Source organism: Eschrichtius robustus, chromosome 12 (assembly GCF_028021215.1).
Source record: "Eschrichtius robustus isolate mEscRob2 chromosome 12, mEscRob2.pri, whole genome shotgun sequence".
NCBI lineage: Eukaryota > Metazoa > Chordata > Mammalia > Artiodactyla > Eschrichtiidae > Eschrichtius > Eschrichtius robustus.
In genome coordinates, this window is record NC_090835.1 from 98,651,149 (window position 1) to 98,671,067 (window position 19,919).

The 19,919-nt window shown below is 40.7% G+C and overlaps 1 protein-coding gene across 1 annotated transcript in view; it reads right to left on the bottom strand.

The window, feature by feature from the left end:
• PHACTR1 (phosphatase and actin regulator 1) overlaps positions 1 to 19,919 on the bottom strand; it is a 531,606-nt gene that overhangs the window by 98,879 nt on the left and 412,808 nt on the right. The window contains exon 4 of the mRNA XM_068557521.1: positions 2,877 to 2,957. Coding sequence (XP_068413622.1) covers positions 2,877 to 2,957 — 81 coding nt within the window. The remainder of the gene's footprint in view (positions 1 to 2,876; positions 2,958 to 19,919) is intronic.

The following is a 19,919-nucleotide window of genomic DNA, read 5'->3' on the forward strand; positions in this document are numbered from 1 at the left end:
TTTTAAAAAATATAAAGGATGATGATGATACTACTACTAATAATGGGGTGTTAACAATTTCTTGAGAACTTATGGGATGATAGCCAATATTTTACTCTACATGTTGTTATGGATGGAATTGTGTCACCCCCTCTCCCTCCTGCCCAAATTTATATGTGAAGCCCAAACCCCCAGTGTGACTGTATTTGGAGATGGGCCTTTACGGAAGTAATGAGGTTAAATGAGGTCCTAAGGGTGGGCCCTGATCCAACAGGACTGCTTTTCTTATGAAAAGAGGAAGAGACACCAGAAGTGTGCACGCACAGAGGGAAGGCCATGTGAGGACACAGCAAGATGGCAGCCGTCTGCAAGTCGAGGAGGAGGCCTCACCAGAAACCAATCCTGCTGGCACCTGGATCTTGGACTCCTAGCCTCCAAAACTGTGAGGAAATACATTTCTGTTGTTTAAGTCACTCAGTCTGTGGTATTTTGTTATGGTAGCCCTGGCAAACTAATACAGATATGTTATCTCATTACAATATTATCCACACTTTCAAATACAGAAATAGAAGCACAGAGAAGTTATGCAACTTTACTAAAGTTGCACAGCCACTCAGTAGTGAAACTGGAATTGAATCCAAGCAATGATTACAGGGCTCACGTTCTGAACAGCTGATGTAACAGAATACAAGGTGATGTGATTAATATCCGCAGTGATACAAAATGGATGCTTTTATCAGAAAAACCCACAGCAAATACAAACTTCTATATCTACTATGTGCAATTTTAGTTTCCCTCTACTCCCATTCCCATCATACAAACAATAAGCATTTTTTGAGCCAATCTATCTCAGCCACTTTCTGAGGGGGTCTGGCATCAAGCCTTATGAAGCCCATGTTCTCCTGGAGTTAACGTGCCAGTGAGGAAAGCCAGCCAACAACAGAACAGAAAAAAGCAGACAGCGATAAGTGCAAAGACAAAAATAAAACCAGAAGTTGTGGTGACAGGTGGCAGCTAGCCTGGTCCTTTCCTCTGCAGCTGGCTGCTGAGAGCATGCTGTGAGTCGGCCACAAACAGGACAGGACACAGCTCCTAATCTTGGGGCAACTCCTAATGGGGGCTGGCAGGCCCCAGCCTCAATGTCCCGTTTCTTCCTCTGTAAAATGGGCTTTTGCTCTAACAGTCTATGGCTTCTTTGATTAAGTCAGGAAGTTACTCCGGCAATATTTACCCTAACTCAGTTATTAGGTATAATGGAAATAATAAATACTATAATAAAATGTATCCTCTCCTTTAAAGGATTCCTGAAATTTTCCTGTGAGAGACATAAAATTTACAGGAAGAAAGGAGGGAGGGGGAGGGATCATTTAACTGGATCTGAACAGGCTTTAGCTAGGACAGTAATCTTTATTTAAACTCTTGGATGCTGACCATGTAATACCATACCTGCGGCCAGACACTTCCTGTCTTCACCGGGGAGGGAATATAGAGAAAGGAGTTTGAAATGAAACATGGAAACTTAAGGTCAATATAAGGGATGGTTTGGGGGGCCTGTACCGAAATAAGACACTGGAGAAAAGTGACAAAATGATGCATTCTTTTTCTCTGGAGGACTTAATCAACCAAAGAAACTGTATCTTGGTATGTCTCGCCCAGAAGTAGAAGGATGACGTGACTCGCCATAGGGATGCCTTGGGGCCAGGAGGCTCTGCTAATGAACAAAGGCGGTTTGAAATAGTACAGCTTCACACCCTACCTGCTGCATCCCCTGCCACTAGGGCGAGCGCGGTGCCACCTCCTACTTGCAGCGTTTCAGGGTGGCCATGTGTGCTAAGAAAACATACTTCAAAAGTGCCATCAGGAAGCTCCACGGCAGGAATGAATGGGGTGAACTGTACCACCAGAGGAATAAGGACCAGCTCACTGAAGACAGTGGAATCAGACAGAAGCACCCAAGTTAGAAACGCAACCTGCCTTTCTGTATCAGAACACAAACTAGGCGTGTGGAAGACCTACAAAAACATGGAAAACTGACTGCACTGCCAGAATTACAGGATCACTTTGATGATCAGGGTGCATCTTTAAAGTGGAACACGTGATTTAATAATTATCTGGCCCAACAAATAACACTGGCCTCAAATAATAAGATCTGGAACAGACAATGATTACTGATGACCGTAACAAGACTGGAATAACAGTTCATCATTTCTCTTAAAGCCTTAAATGAAGGATGGTGAGAGGAAGGGGAGGGGGGTGAAGAATAGTTAATATACTGGGTAAACCACTGCATGCCTTCGTATTTAAAGGCAGTAGTTCAATCAGCAAAAGACACAGGATAATTTCACCAGCAAACACTTTTGGACACGTTCACAGCGCATTTGTAATCACTGGAAATATTATCATTTGAAATATGTGTACATTTATATAAAATTATATGTAATTTTCTCCACTTTGATTTCTCCTGTTGTTGGGAGATGGACTGCCCCAAAAACTCTGTTAGAGAAATTCTAGATTCTTGTGGATTTTTAACATTTGTCCTGGGAAGCCCTAGTGCCTGAAAGAGCCTGAGCAATTCAATTCACCCCAGCTGTGTGTGTTCAGACACCAACAGGCTCCCAACAGTATTGACACCATTCCTCAGGCCACATCATTTGCCTCAGCATCCTATGGTTGGATTCCAGTGCCGAGAAAAAGGGAGCTTTCGTTCCCTCTATAATAGCAATCACTTCAGCGCTGTCTGCTACATTCTCTGATCTCTCCAGAAGTGTCTGGAGTTTTAAAGGTTCAAACTCTGATAAAGTGATACAGAAAACTGAATCCAACTCCAAGAAATATGCACACAGATTCCATGCACGGCTTTTTTTTCTGGCTCATGGAGACTGGAGTGGTCCCCTTACCTTTATCATAGATTTCCTTCAAGACCCCTCGTTTTATTAGCTCCTCTCTGCTTTGCCTCATCGATATTTTCCTTTCCAGGGCTGCGAGCAAAACACAGAGAAGCAGGGGTGAGTAGGTAACAAAGACGTTTCTAAAAAGCATCATATTTTAAGATGTATTGAAATGTAATATATGGGAAAGCTTCCGTAAGTTATACTTTACTAATGTAAGCTAATGATACCAGTTAATACGTTTTGATACTATGATCAGCATTTTAACCCAATTATTTCATTTAATCGTCAAGACAATCAAATTACCTATGAGGTAGGCGTTTTTAATATCATTTTATTTAACGCGATATATGGTTGAGGAAACTGTACCATAGAGCAGTTCAACAACCTATCAGAGTCATACTGAGAAGAGCATCCAGGATTCAAAGCCAGAAAACACTACCTCTGCCCTCGGCTTAACCTCTGCATCACGCAGCATCTTCCTGAGTGTGGTCTTTCCTCATAGGTGGGATTTCTTTTTTAATTACCTAGTTCATACAGATCACATCTCATTGAGGATTTTGTTGCTTCCCAACTATTTTAAAAGTCATTTGAAAATATCTCCTAAAAAGCTCCCTGGATTGGTACCCAGGTTCCCGAGGAGAGCCTGGGGGGTGGTGGGAGACCTCCGTGTGACACCCACCCACTGCTCTCCTCTCTTGGCTCCAAACAAGGAACGGACTGTTCAGTTCCCAGACACACTTCCACTTGACCAGCCATTCACCTGAGCCAACCGTTCAGGCAGGTGGGAGCTGCAGGGGGGAAGAGGGAGTGCTTCCTCTCGGATCAGTGGGTATGATGGAGGGCAAGTCAAGTGGAAACAGAGCCCCAGAGTGGGGAAGTGAGGGCAGCACGAAAGGGCAGGCCTGTGTCCCCAGGTAGGGAAGGGGAAACCAGCAGAACCTGTAGAGGAAAGAAAGCTATTCCAGCAGCTGACATTTCAGTAAACACGGAATGGAGGAGGCCAGAGGTGACGGCAATCACTTTTGTCAACTTGAGATTCTTTATATCCTTTGGATACACAATTATTCAGGGGGGAAAAATACCAGTTATAAAATAAAGAAACAATTTTATGCAGACAAACTTAGATGCAGATTAAACACAAACACACACACACACACACACACACACACACACACACCTCTCAATAGAAGTTAATGCAAAGAATATGAGTAAGAACTAGAGAGAAAGCAAGGAAACAAGAATTGTGATTGCAACTATGTTACCCACTAGCTGTGTGACCTTAATCAAGTCACTTTGCCAGTCTGGGAGACATTGAGGCCTCCACCCCAGCCACCACGATTTACCCACAGACGTGAGGGCAGGAAGGCTGTACGGAAGGGCAAGGGTTAGAGGCGGGTGGGAGAATCAATGGAGTGGTGTTCGTTTTGGGAGGTGAAGGAGTTTTATGTCCCAACTCAAAGAGCAAGATATGGTGGGAAGAGGGCAGACGGGGTTCTCGTCCAGAAGAGGGATGCCCGGGGAAGGGGAAGAGAGGTGCGTGCAGTTCGGTTAGAAAGTTCTGCCTGATTTGAAAAAAGATTTGCTCAGCAGCCCAGTGGGAAAGACTGAACAGGCAAGATGAAGCGGGGGTTTTTAAGTAAAAAGTTTGTTAGCAATCTTTTGGGTGAATAAACAGGTGCTTTGCCATCCCGTACTGAACCATGTAAATGAACAGATTTCTCTTCAACAAAATGAGGTTTCCCAGGGGCTTTTCAAAACCGTGGAGTAAAGTGGATGAACCTGACCCACGGCACTAAGGGAAGGATCTACAGAGAGCCGGACAGAGCCCTAGACGCAGAGGTCCGAGATCTCAAGTATCAGCAGAATATGGACACTGCCAGGCCAACCATTTAGGCATCCGGACCTCAGCTGTCTCTCCGCACTCATTCAGCAACTGAGGACCAGCTGCCTGGAGTGCAAAGCTACTCTGTCAGGGGCTGGAGATGATGGTGACCAAAGGGACAGCCCCTCCCTCACAGGGATTACAGACTAATGTGTGATTCAGTCATCAAATGATGATTTCGCCTAATGTGTGACTGCAAATTGAGATGGGCCTCATAAAAGAAGACATGGTTCCTTGGGGCTTCCCTGGTGGTGCAGTGGTTAAGAATCCACCTGCCAATGCAGGGCACACGGGTTCGAGCCCTGGTCCGGGAAGATCCCACATGCCGCGGAGCAACTAAGCCTGTGTGCCACAACTACTGAGCCTGTGCTCTACAGCCCACAAGCCACAACTACTGAGCCCGTGCGTCACAACTACTGAAGCCTGCACACCCAGAGCGCGTGCTCCGCAACAAAGAGAAGCCACCGCAGTGAGAAGCCCACGCACCGCAAGGAAGAGTAGCCTCCACTCACCGCAACTAGAGAAAGCCCGCGTGCAGCAACGAAGACTTAACGCAGCCAAAAATAAAATAAATAAAATAATTAAAAAAAAAAAAAGAAGAAGAAGACATGGTTCCATCAGAGCGTATGATAAATAACCTCCTCCACTGAGGAGTTAGAAAAAGCTTTTCTGAGGAAGAAACCCCAGAGCTGAGTTTGAAAGATAAATATACCTTATCTTAGCCCAGGGCAGTTGGGTAGGAGCTGATGGAAACACTCCAGATACAGCAAGCTTGGCAACGGCTCCTGACGGAGGAATCAGGGTGCCGTGGACAAGCAGAAAGCAATCTGGTGTGACTGTACCACCAGCACCAGGTGTAGAATGATGGTTTAAGATGCGGCCAACGGGGCAGGGGGCCTGGGCCATGCAAAGGCCTTATTGACCATGTTATTCTAAGGGAAATGGGAAGAAGTGATCAGATTTAAGTATCTGAAAGACCAACGCCCATTTTAGCGTGGAGGATGGATTGGAGGGAGGCCAGTTACCAGGTGATTACAGAAGTCTGGGCAGAAGATGATGGCAGCTACCCTAAGATGCTGAAGATGGACACAGAGACAAGGGATACACTCAAGACATGTGAAGGTGGCAATGTTGCCACGACCTGAAGGTAAGGATTGGGCATGGGGTGTGCAGGGGAGAGAGGGGTCAAGAAGGACTCCTTGGTTCTTGACTTGAGTAACTAAATGGGCAGTGGTGTCAATTACTAAGGCAGGGGACACAGAAGGAGAATCAGGCATGGAGGGAGGATGGTGAGCTCAATGTCAGCACCCAGGAGGAGATATCAGGTACGTGCTCGGGAAAGGTAGTGGGATACGTCATGAAACAGGGATAATGAGCCTGTCCTATACATGCCAGTGTTTCTCGGACTTTTCCATGTGAACACTCCTAATGGCAAAGGAGTAATGCCAGGGGCTCCAAGGGTGTGACTGAAGTTGCCTGTCCCAAGCATGCCATTTCTTTAATGTATTGAGTTTTTCCTTAAGAACGAAGGTGGAGCTCACATAATATATCCGCTCTTATTTAAATAAGAAAGTACCCCCCCTCCACCCTCTCCCACATGCACACCAATTTCCACCTTTAACTGACATTCTGGGAAGAGATGGCTTATTTATGCTTTGGCTTTGTCCATTTCCTAGTGCAGAACCCTGTGCCCAGAGAGAATACACAGATCATTGTGAGAAGGGTGGATGTCATGTCATTTAATCTTCACCACAGTCCTGTGAAGTGTTATTATTCCCATTATACAGATGTGGCACCTGAGGCCCAGCAAAATTAACTTGCTCAGAGTCACAGAGCAGTAAGTAGAAGAGCAGAAAGAGATTTTAAAGCCTGTGGGTTTTTTTTTTTTGCCTCCACAATACCACTTTATTATGGAGATTGTTATTATGTATATAGGCTCTAAATATAATCTAATGTATAACGCTTTAAAAATGGAAGGCAAGAATAAACAAGGTCCTACTGCACAGGATACTATATTCAGTATCCCGTGATAAACCATAATGGAGAAGAATATGAAAAAGAATATATATATGTATAACTGAATCACTTTGCTGTACAGCAGAAATTAACACACTGTAAATCAACTATACTTCAAGGGAATAAGTTTTTAAAACTAGAAGACAATTTTATTACTAGTTTATTTGGGGCTGAGCATCACAGTAAAATAACATAATTACACTTTGGTTCAGGAGCTTCTTCTTTCTAAGGCACTCTTCACTATCTCTCTTAACAAGGTATACACGATGCTTCTCTGCTAATCTTATTTTCAGCAGTTCCTCCAAAGTTCGAGCTAAGTTTAACTGGGGTCAAAGACAAGCTCACCCACTGTCCCAGGGAGTGAAATAAAATGGGTTCTCGGTGCAGGAGGACAACTCAGATCACCTGACCTGGTCTACTACTAAGCCATAAACCCCAGGGGGAAGAGGATTCCATGTGGCGAGAAAGAAAATATAACGGTTTCCTTTTCACCAACCAAGGCTAGGTCCAATCCTCCCTCTCCAACAATTTTGGCTTTGGGTAAAACAAAGACAAAAAAAGAAGAGAAGAGATTATGAAAAGTTAAGGAAGTCAGAAGATGAGGAGCAATGCATCGGGGAAGAGAAGGTATAACGTGTACTGCATCTGTCCAAAGGATAGGAGGAATAAATCAGGTAAGTGAGTACCGAGGTGTGATAGGGAGCTGATTAACTGGGGAATGTTAGTCCCTGGGAGATGGGAAATGGAAGTTAACAGAACAACATCATTTATCTCTTAAAAGGAAACTGAAAATCTACTTTGTTAAACTTGTGGCAAAAATCACACAAGTAGGTAACACTTTTATATAAAAAAATAAAGTCAGTAAGGACTTAATTTAAAATAAGAAAATCTACTATATAAGGATCACTCCAATATTATTCAGTTATTAAAGCACAGGGCAATATAAAATCTGATTGACCACACATGGGAATGTGCTGGTGTAAACTTTTTGGTTATGAAACTGGAATGCAGTGATGGTTGCACATCTCTTCAATTTTACTAAAATCCTTGAGCTGTACTCGTCCAAAGAGTTAATTTTATGTTGTGTAAATTGTACCTCAATCAAGCTGTTATGAAAAAAAAAAAAAAATAGTGACCACCAGGGCAAAAACATGAGTTAAAAACAAAAATAGTAAATCTAAGCAGACGATTAAATTAAACTTTAGGCCACAGTCAGCAAGAGGACAACAGTAAAATACAAGGATTAGATATATAGCATACTAAAGTAACTTTCTAAAAACAATTATTTTAACCTCTAACAGAATAGAAACAAAATAGAAAAAGCAGGAAGCTGGTTTCCCCCCAAAATGAAAATACAGCTCAGAGCACAACAATGCAACTCCTTGGATCTTTAGAAAAGAACCGAATCTCCAGGCGGTAGTAGGTGCAGATCACTTGTAATAGGCTTTTGAGATGGGCCTGTGGTGACTGAAACATCAAAACCATAAACCAGCAAATGTGCCAGGGCTACTGCAGGGACACCCGGTCTAAAATTCTACGCCAGCATATGAGAGAGCCTGAAGAGGAAAAGGGGAAAAATGACTGACTGGCTTTTAGAGACAAAGACAAACAAAGAATTAGTTGAGTAGCTCCAAACACATTTTAAAAAGCTTCACATACCCCTCTTTCTTGCCTGAAATGAGTGCGAGAAGTACTTCTCAATTACTGTACCAAAAATGGCCCCAAATGGCCCCCCAAAATTATATTAAAAGGTTGGCATGCCCAAGGAAGGCTCTCGAAGCTTGTCATTAAACATTCATATAAAAACCATGCAGAAAACCTTGAAAGGCCTTTTTTATTTTTTTAACATCTTTATTGGAGTATAATTGCTTTACAGTGATGTGTTTCTGCTTTATAACAAAGTGAATCAGCTATACATACACATATATCCCCATATTTCCTCCCTCTTGTGCCTCCCTCCCACCCTCCCTATCCCACCCCTCTAGGTGGTCACAAAGCAGGGAGCTAATCTCCCTGTGCTATGCGGTTGCTGGCATAGGTATTCTTGCATTTTATCACCATCTATTGACCGTGCCTTTTTTATTTATCGTACTTCTGATATGTTGACATCTTGGAGCCATGCTGATCCTAGAGACAGACAGCCCCTCCCAGGGCTAACAGCTTCCTACAGATAGTAAGTGACTTGCCTATGAGCCTGCCTTTCATATATCGTTCTTGCACTACAGGCCAAGGTTCTCCTGCCCTCCTCACCCCAGGGCCAGGTACCAGACAACTAGAGACAGTCCTTATGCCCCAGAGCCACTAAAATGATTCACACTAGCCAGGCACACCTGTTAACCCTGTCCTGCCCATTCCTTCCTGTGGAAACCACAATAAAGGCTCTTGCCCATATTCTCCTCCCTTTCTGCTTCCTGAACAACCCTGGTGCTTCTCCACGTGGCCCTCTATGGCCTGGCACGACCCTTTTCTCTTCGGGATCTGTGAATATAATAGACTCTCTTTTCAATGGCAATTGTCTCTCGATCCATGGGCTTCACCATACCTGAATAATAATAAAGCCTACATTTTAAAGCACACCTATTCTTGCACTGGTTTGTAAACAAAGGGAAAAACTAATGAGGGTTTTGGTTTTCACAGCTTTATGTTCCATTCTATTGCTCTGAAGTCTGTTTACATTTGAGCAAGCGCTTTATTAACAAAGTCTGGCGAAGGACCGATTCTCAGCAGTAAATTCCACCAAAGCACAGAGACTAACTCTGGTAATGGAGTGACAGCAGTTCTAATCACTATTGTAAACCTCTTTTGAGCCACCACTGCAGTATATGCCATATTTACTAAAAGCCAGTTCCCCATCACCTCCCCCTAATTATTTTTTTTCAGTCTCCCTATCCACATGGGTATGTGCTAAGCCAAGGAATCCTATGCTTCTTTAACATCAATGAATTTAAAACAGGCATCTTGGATGGGCTTGTTCTGCTTAGTGAATGCCTGCGATGGATGATTTTGTTAAAAATAACTAGGACATTCTCTTTTTATTTTTTTCATGTGCTCACATACACGTGTTCTTTTATTTTTTTATTTATAAAAATACATGAAACATTTTCACTGTAAATAATTCAAGAAACAGAAAACAAACTCCTTTTTCATTGTCCCTCCTTCTATAGACCCAACTCATCAAATCTCACTACTGCCCCTCTTTGATATTTTCATTCTCTCTTTTCTTTCCTCCCTCTCTCTCTCTCTCCCTCTTTCCCACACACTCCCACACTATAATAAATACAGTTTTTAAAACCACAAATGGGATCATTCTGCTCATATTGTTCTACAACTCTTTTTTCTCCTCTCATTTATAAATGTTTTAGAGATCTTCCCATCAGCACATACAGAAGCACCTCATTCTTTTTGAGTACCACATACCATTACATGGGATATAAGTGCCAGAACTTATTTCACCATCTGCAGCTGAAGAAAATTTAAGTTGCTTCGCATTTTTGGCCTACAAATATTGCTACTGTGAATATGCCTGTTCAGGCACCCATGTGAACAGGTAAAAGAATTTTTCTAAAATATATCGCTAGACTTACTGGGCAGGGTATTTTCGCTGTGCTCCCCGTACTGATGGAAGAAAGAAACTCTTATATTTCATAAAATGAGGAAATGGGGGAAAAAAGCAATATTGATGCTTTTTCAGTCATCTGGTTCTCAGAGTACCAGAGGAGGGAGTTGTTCATATTTTTCTCTAGGATAACCTGTCTCTGTTGAATTCTCTGCTCAACTGCCTTTAAATTACATTCTGTATGGGATAGAAGTTTGAAGGGGGGAAAACAATTGAGAAATGATGAAATCTGCAGTAGCTTACTGCAGAGTCTTATGCTTTCTGTGGTTAGAATAATCAACTTGCAAGTAAAATCTGTAGCTTTTATCCCTTTAAAATTTGACAACTCCAGTGAAAGTGAATTTATGCTAGAGATCTACAAGTAACAAATGGAATGAGCCTCCAGAACCTGGAACCTACCTCTACTTCCCAGCTGACATCATAAATAAGGACAATTATTAATATGATGCAACTACATCCTAGAAGGACCCAACATGAAACAACCAACCCACATTTACACTATCTCCAGAGAAAATGCATCCATTTTCCTTAAGATGAAGAGACTCTCTTTCAAAATTAAATGTATACATACAATATATAAAAGAGGGGAAAGGAGAGCTAGGATTTGGAGGAAGGGATAAATCCAGAGGTCTTTCATTTCAAAAGATCAGATGACAAATGCCAGTTGATCTTCTATTTCATAAGGAAATTAAGGAGAAAAGCAACAAGGTTGTCAATCTAAATGCTGTGTTGAAGAAAGAAGTAGAAAAGAATGCAATTTTAAACGTCTAGTTTCAGACAGAACGGTATGATAAACACATTCAAGAAGAAGTCCTGTTAATCTAGAAGCAATTTGTACAAGCACCGACTTTTACCAACTCAGATGATGTTGAGGGGTCCTATGAATATCTAAACATTTTGCTAAATGTAGAATCACGAGGCAAGAAGGTTTTTGATTACTTGATTATCCAAAGAAAGCTTATTGAATTACTAATTCAAAATGAAAAATCGCTTTTAATATATTTGGCAATTAAGGCCAAGTGATCCTCAAAATCAGAAAGACTGAACAAGGTCCAACTGTATAGCACAGAGAACTATATTCAATATCCTGTGATAAACCATAATGGAAAAGAATATATAAAAGAATATATATATATATATATATATATATATATATATATATATATATATATATATATATAACAGAATCACTTTGCTGTACAGCAGAAATTAACACATTGAAATCAACTATACTTTAATAAAAATTTTTTTAAAAAACAGAGAGACTGACCAGTTTAGAACTCTTTTCCCCTCTAAAAATCTAAACCATGTGGAAATTTCATCTAAAAGATTGAATCTAAGGTGTAAGTGTCCTCATCACATAATAAGCATAGATCCTGATTCACATTGTTACAATGTGAACTCCAGCGACGGTCCAAGTGGATGGAGTGCATGAATAAGGTTCCTCATCTCTAACATGGTAACCTACCCAATGTACTTGTGCAACGCTGAGTAGCGAGCTTACATAAACTCTTCCCGGCCCATGAGGTAGGAGATGAGATTGTTTATTTACTGTTGTTTGTGATTACATCCAAGTCATCTAGATCAGCACTTTCCACAGTCTGTTCTGCAGAATAGTAACCCCCAGAGATGCTCTGAGGAAAGGGTTTGAGGACAATAATTTTGGGAAATGCCATGTACCACTGGAGAATCACAGTGTTCATTAGCAGGAAAGGACCTAAAGAAACCAGTTTAACTCAGTTTAACCCAGTATTTCTCCCAAATTCATTTGACAGTATGACCCTTTCATGGAGTACCATGGGTCTTTCATTCTGGGAAAATCTTCTGCGAAACAATGATCTAAATTCCAGGTTGCAGGAAGCAAATGTGGTTGTTCTGTTGTAAAAAGACACCAGGGAGGTCAGCTTTTCTAACTCAGCAGGGACACAGAGGGGCCAAGATCTTTCATAAAGAGCTTTCTGGTCAATGCTTGAATCAAACACAACAGAACACCTAAAGTCCTGGAATATTAAATGAGCAAGGCATGACTGAAAGATCCAGAAAGATCCTAATAGAGCAAAGTGACCAGCCATCCATCTACCAGTCCTCCTGTGGTCCTGGTGGAGACTTCAGTTGGTAGACATCTGCATTCCAGTGACCTCCCCAGATGGGCAGTCCCCCATCCATTCTCCAGATAAGTAAAGACTAGACTTAACCTTGATCAGCTCAATACTACAGAGTATCTGTCCAAAACAACAATCTGGGTTTTGACATAATTGCTATTAGGTACTTCTTTCTGACAGTAATGCAGACAGTATAATTTCCCCTGGAGTCAGAGAGCATGAGAGTTGGACATGTCATTAGCATAGACAAGGCGATTTATTTCCCTCTTACTGTGGGAGAAATGCCTGCAGTCAGGTCCCACAGGAGCCTTATCCACTGATGAAGTGTATGAGAAAAAGGATCACAGACTCATTTTAAGCTGTAAGTTGTGCTGTTAAAAGCACCTTCTTCATGGATCTTGATTGGATCCTGGTTTGAACAAACTAGCTATCAAAGCGTTTGGGGGTCAGTTGGGAAAATATGAATATGGACTGGGTATTAGATGATATTTTAGGGAATTACTATTAGTTTTGCTACCTATGATAATGGAATTGGGGTTATAGAGGACATATTTCTGAGTTTTTAGAGATGAATGATTAGAGATGTCTGTCATTTACTTCAAAACACTTCAGGAAAAAAAAAAAGCAATGAATATGGCCACATCTTAGTAACTGTTAGGTGATGGCTATATAACTATACAATTAAACTGTGCAATGATATCATTATACAATTCTCTCATGTTTGAAAATTCTCAAAATAAAAAATGAATGAATCTTACAAGTAATGCTGAGTGAAAAGAGCACGACAAAAGAACACACACACTGTGATTCTATTCATATAAAGTTCAAAACTGGCAAAACTAAATATATGGTTTAGAGATGCATATCTCTAAGCTTTAAAACTACAAAGAAAAGAATATGATGACAATAAAAAATCAGGACAGCGGCCACCCTTGGTGGAGAGGGAAATTGCAATCACAGAGGCACATTAAGGGGCTCCCAGATGCTGTCAATCTTTTCTTTTTTTTTTGATGTGACAGCAGTTATATGCACTTTATAACCATCTGTTAAACTGTACATTGATGCATTTTCTCAATGTATGTTTTATTTTCCAAAGCAAAAACATTCAAAGGACCTTCTTACTAATTCTGCTTTTCTTTTCACTGATGTATTAGCCTCTGAAGGGGAGTAAAAAACTCAGCCACCATAGAATGAAATTATACAGTTGGCCAGCAGACAACTCTTGCTAATGAAGAAAGGGTGATCATAAGGCAATAAAAGCCACAAGTTCTTTCCCGGTCATTTCTTTAAATAGTTCAGATACGAGCACAAAATGATTGCTCTTAATGCCCGCAAGTATCTGGGCAGCAGAAGAGGGACCTGAAGTCTGAGGGGGGAGAAAGCTGGCAGAAAGTTTTTGAGGTGAGTAATTTTGCAGAAGTAAGTATTCTGATTTTTGAAAATAGGTTGAACTGTTCTTGGAGTCCATCCTTGAAGTGGCCATGTAAGAAGCAACTTAGGGGAATTAGTTTTGCAAGGATCAGACTCAACACTCTTGGGAGGGCACTGAGGAAAGTTTAGGTTACAATTTGCAGATTCCATCTTCTCTCTCTCTACCCCAATCTGCACAGGAAAACTTCAGACCAAATTCTAACAGAATAACTATCAGTTTTCTCTTCGGAGATTTACAAGACACGGTAGAAATAATTCCTTCTCCATTTATTGGTCCCCTCTTATGGGAACATGGTAGAACATGATTTAATAAAACTAAGATCTGAAAAGTAATGTAGGTTAAGCCCTGTTTACAACCTTCACTTTGTCTTTTCACCTGTATATCACCTATTACAAGGGACTTTATTTCATTAAATGTGGAACAAGTGGCCCTACAGTGATAGAGAATGCAATGTCATGAAAGTATTTATGTTAGAAATAAAGGTTTGATGCTTTGGGGTTTGCTTCTTTTACTTGCAGGGAAGTGTGTCCTAACATCTAATTTTTTTGTGATTGTGTACCAAGCTACAATTCACATTTCCATCATGTTCTCTGCTACCTCTAACACTCCGGTCAGGAATAAAAAAGAAAATTCATTGATTTAGAGCTAGTTAAGTGACTTTCTCCTCCAGATGTAGGAAGCATAATGCTGTACTGTATTTCATTCCAGACACCTAATTATTACTGATCGCTTTATGATAGAAGGGTATCGCCCAAAGCACTGAAGAAGGAAATCTGAAATCCTGCCCAGAACAGCTTAATAGCCCAGCTACCACCTGTTACCCAAAAGATAATAGGGCCCTTGTTCAAAGGGTTTTGTGCTGTCAAGTTAATGGAAATAGGTTTGCCCCTTTCACTGCTTGTTTTTCCTCTCATGGTCCAATCAACTCTGCTGCAATGAAGTCTTTAGAAGGCAGTGTTAAGATGTTTAGGCTTTAAAATCTTACTTCTCTGATTCTTTATAAGACAGAGAAAGACAGCAGTGTTAGATTGAGGGAATTTATTTGCTCTTAGTATCTCGTCAGATTAAAGTCAACTAACGATTTTGAACAAATATTTTAAAAACCATAACTATGTACAGTTATGTCAAATGTCTACTCAGACAAATATTTTGCCTGAAAGGGACATTTTTGTGTGAACACTTGATTTTTCCCTTCCATTGCCATGGTAACACTCACGATGTATTAGGAACTACTTACTGCGCTTTCCATGTAGTACTTTATTGTAAGTTTCACAACAACTCCAGAGGCTTGATTATCACCATTTTGCAGATAAAGAAGGTGTTAAGTAACTTGCCCAAGGTGCAAAATTGGACTTGAACCCAAGCCGTGTGATTCCAGTGTGTGAAAGCTTAAGCATGACATTATACTGCCCATCGCCTGACAACTCATCCGGACTATCCATAAATAAACAAACGTGTACAGATAGGCTACAGTGCATATATAGAAGAACGAAAGATATGCTTTTTGCTATTTTCTGGGCCAAATTTTGTAGCTTGTAAACTCTGATCATTTCTTAAATCATCTTATTAAAGTTTAGCAGTGACTTAATTGTCACTGAATGAGGTTTCACAAATGAAGACAAAGCATCCTGCCTCACACATAAAACTCAATAAATTGTGTGATTGTTTTTAAGATCACGCTGTACTTTAGGAAAAAGTTAAACTGGCTGAAGGAAATACAGAGTCACACAGAAATTTATAATTTCACTCTCTTCTTTTATATGCGTATGTTAAGTAACAGCCATGTTTTGGAAGGTAAATATCCACTCAGTTACTTCCCATCAGTCATTTCCGATGGAGAGAATTATAAAGGTAAGAAATGTGCAGATTTGCTATGTCCTTGAAAAACTGAGCTACATCAAGACTTTTACACCAAAGCAGAACAGAAATGCTCATGAAGAAGAAATGCATAACTGCATATCATTAAATAACAAAACCTTCCAATCTAAGAGAAAGTCCAAGTAATTTAGGAACATCCTTTCCTATCCTGCACACCAAACACATTTTTTCATTTCTGTCTCAACCTTTTCCTCTTGCATGATAAGATGCTTCACCCAGAAACAGACCGGGTTTGGCTATTCTTCATCTAAGCATTCGCCAGCTAATGATAAAAACAATACGGCCAAATAGCCATGATCTACAAATAGGAGAAGTGAGTTATTAATCTGTATTAGGGGGAAAAAAAAATCAACCTTTAGTACCTAGATATTATTCCCTGAAAAAAAAAAATCCCAGAATATTTGAATAGCAGGTGTGTGAATCAAACATTTACCCACGCAGCAACTGGAAAAACTAAAAAACATAACCACTGCCAAAAGAAGAAGAAATCTCTTAACATATGCAACGAAGAACAAAGGTCTAGAAGCATAGTGCTGCTCAAAGCTTTCCTTGAGGCTCTGCTTGTTCTTACAGATGCCATCAATACCCCCTCCCTTTATGACAAAGCAGTGAGACATGACAAGCAGCATGTTGCTCCCTTAAATGAACACACAGCCTTCTCTGTTCCTCCTTCGTGATCGCAACTTCTGAGTTTTGTTTCTGATGGGTATTTTTGCACTCCTTTTGAAGTAACTGTCGCATGCAGAGTGAAAGGTAACAAACGTGCAACGCTTAATTCACCAATGGAAATGGCAGAAATCAATGTCTTTCATTTGCTTGAGACTGATTCTTTATGACATCATGAATGGAACTTTTTTTTCCTCCACAAAATTACCCAGCAGTCTCTTAATTCTAGGGATTGACTCTGAGTGATGAGTTGATTTGAGGAAATGTCTGGGCCAGGGCAGCAGTTTAGAATTCAGATGTTGATTCTTAGTACCATCTGGGCTTGAGTGAGGGAGGGGATGAAGGATTTGATGGCCGTGGTCCTGATGGGAATCTAGCTGATCTCAATGGTGTTCAGAGGCGAAGTAAACCATCAACCCATTTTCTTTCTTCCTCACAAACCCACAAAAGTGGCTTCGCTGGCCTCATCAACAAGTTAATAGAAAAATCTTGCCCGAGGTTGTGCCTATACAATATTACAGGAATGAGCCATGAAAACAGATCAATCAGCTTGATTTGATTTCTTTCCCTATCAAAACATCCTGTCACCTGACAGAGCTAACTAGATAAACTAACCGCTGTGAAAGCATGAAGACAGAGACAAAATAGAAACTGTCTGGACTTTGTCACACATTCTGTCAAAACTATTGGCTCAGAGATGCCATCAGCTTAGTATTTTTTAAATTGTGGTAAAATACACGTGACATAAAATTTACCATTGTAACCACTTCCAAGGGTACAGTTCAGTAGTTTAAGTATATTCATATTATTGTGTAACCAATATTTTCATCTTGTAAAACTGAAACTCTATACCTATTAAACAATAACTCCCCATTCTTCTCCCCTGCCAGCCCCTGGCAACCACCATTCTACTTTCTGTGTCTATGAATCTGACTGCTCTCGGTACCTCATATAAATGAAATCATACAATATTTGTCTTTTTTTTGTGACTGTCTTATTTCACTTAGCAAGGTACATCTATGTTGTAGCATGTGACAGGACTTCCTTTTTAAAGCTGGATAAATATTCAATTGTATGTGTATATATCACATTTTGTTTATCCATTCATCTGTCGATGGGCACTTAGGGTTGCTTCCACCTCTTGGCTATTGTGAATAATGCTGCTATGAACACGTGTGTGCAAATATCTCTTTGAGATCCCGCTTCAGAAGTGGGATGGCTGGATCATGTATGTAGCAGTTCTATGCTTAATTTTTTGAGGAACCACCATACTGTTTTCCTTAGTGGCTGCACCGTTTTACATTCCCACCAAAAGTGCACAAAAGCTCCAATTTTCCACATCCTCATAACACTTATTATTTCTGTTTTTTGTTTTTTAAATAGCTATCCTAATGGGTGTGATGGGATGAAGTTACTTTTAAGATGTCAAAACTCAGGGAAAGGAAAATTATGAGAATCTAATATCTAAGTTTGGCTGTGGGCTTAAATGCTTTTAAAAGTTGCCATTTCTTCACCTCAGGTCACAGAAATAATATCACAAGCTAAAGGCCTCCTTTGACCCTTTGGGATTATAAGATTTGATTTCTTTATGGAGGAAAAGTGGGGATAAATTTAATGGAAAGGATGAATAAGTTAAGAGGAAAGGTTACATTTTTCAGAGAAAGAGATAAAGGTTTTGTTGTTACTGTCATTTTTATTTTCAAAATAGAAACTTATCCACAAATGTCGTCATAATTCATGAAGGACAGTAGCTTCACTGCAAATATTTGTACCTCTCTCCACTGTGTGTGATGAAAGTCTTTAATTATATGAGCCAAAGTTTCTAGTTTATGAGGAAACCTGGCTCCCTGGTATGCACGTGGTTGCTTTCTTTGAAACTTCAGTGGGGCTTGAAACAACGCTGTCCATTCAACTTGAGTTCCTCAAATGAAAGTTTGGGGGGAAATACAATTGCGTTCAAAGGTAGCAAGTATGGATTCTGTAAGCATTTCAACTCTATGTTTCAAACAGGTAGAGAATATATTTATAATGAAAAAAAGAATTAGTTTGTGAATATGTAGAGCAGGTGTTGGCAAACTTTTTCTGGAAAGGGCAGACAGCCACCAGTCGTTACGGAAACTACTCAATTCTGTCATAGCAGCTCCAGACAGTACACAAATGAATACGGTGGCTGTGTTCCAATAAAACTTTATTTACAAAAACAGGGTGGGAGATGGATTTGGCCTGTGGGTCATAGTTTGTTAACCCCTGTTGTAGAAAACCCAAGAAAAAGAACTTTATAGAGTTTCCCCATAAGTTGAAGGAGGAAGAACAAACCTTCAAGCTGTGCGGCAAAAAAAAAAAAAAAAGGACAAATGGCAAAAGAAACCTTCTTGACATCATTGCTTTCAAAACTAAGTATAAAACTGTGGCTTTCACATTAAAAAAATGCATTTCAGGGCTCCATGTCATGTTCACACTTTTGATCCTTGAGCTAAAGAAGCTTATGATACATGAGAATCAACATAACCTCGGATGTTGAACCTCGAAATCCTAACTTCCTCAAAAGCTAAAGTTTAACTTTACAAAGAAGAAAATCTCAGGTAGAAATGGCACGTTTCATCATAAATCACTTAACAAATTCTTGTTGTCGGTGTGAGGAAATGACGTTTTCCTCACTAACTACAATTGGAGGCTGCAAGGTAACCCCTGGAAGGAAACGCTGGACCAATCCCTCTGACATCCGCCTCATTTTCCCCTTAGACTTATCTCCCAAAGTGGCGAGAAAGACTCTCTCCTTGACCAAACTCTAGTTCAGAGGCTCCTCTGAGCCCCTTCTTGACTTGGCCTCTAAGAACTCAATTTTCAACACTAACGATTTTGTCCACCCCCGACACTAAGAGACTTGAAGCAACACACATAGTTTCTAGCAGCTCAAGGCTGCATCCCTCGGATGATGACTCTAGCCCCCGAAAGTACCTGCCTGAGAAAGCCGAGTACTGCCCAAAGAACAGACTGTTTGTTCCAGCCGAAACCTGACATAGGCCCCTGGGCTCCCTTTTCTTTGGGCATTTACTTTAGAAAACTGACCATAGTAAATCCTTTCTCTGTGCCTTTGAGACAGAGTCAGATGTATATGTATGTATCTTCTACAACCCAGGAGTGTCTTTCTCAAGGATATGGAAGCCATTCCTTTGAAACATAATCATCAAAAAGGACAAAGCACCTGTCTTCCAGTCTCTGTGGGAGGGTAGGAGCCGAACTTCAGTAAGAGGCAATGAACATGCTTCACAGGTGAGTCCAAGAGACATGTTTTCCTCTCCCACCACCTGGAGCCTACTCTCTCACTTTCAGATTTCTAGAGCGATGGGCCTCTCTTTCCAGGTGAACGACAACAGGAAGAGACCCACCCATTCTCATCCCCATTCCCCGTCACCACATGCATGGGCCACCCGTGTATTATAACCACATCTTAGTA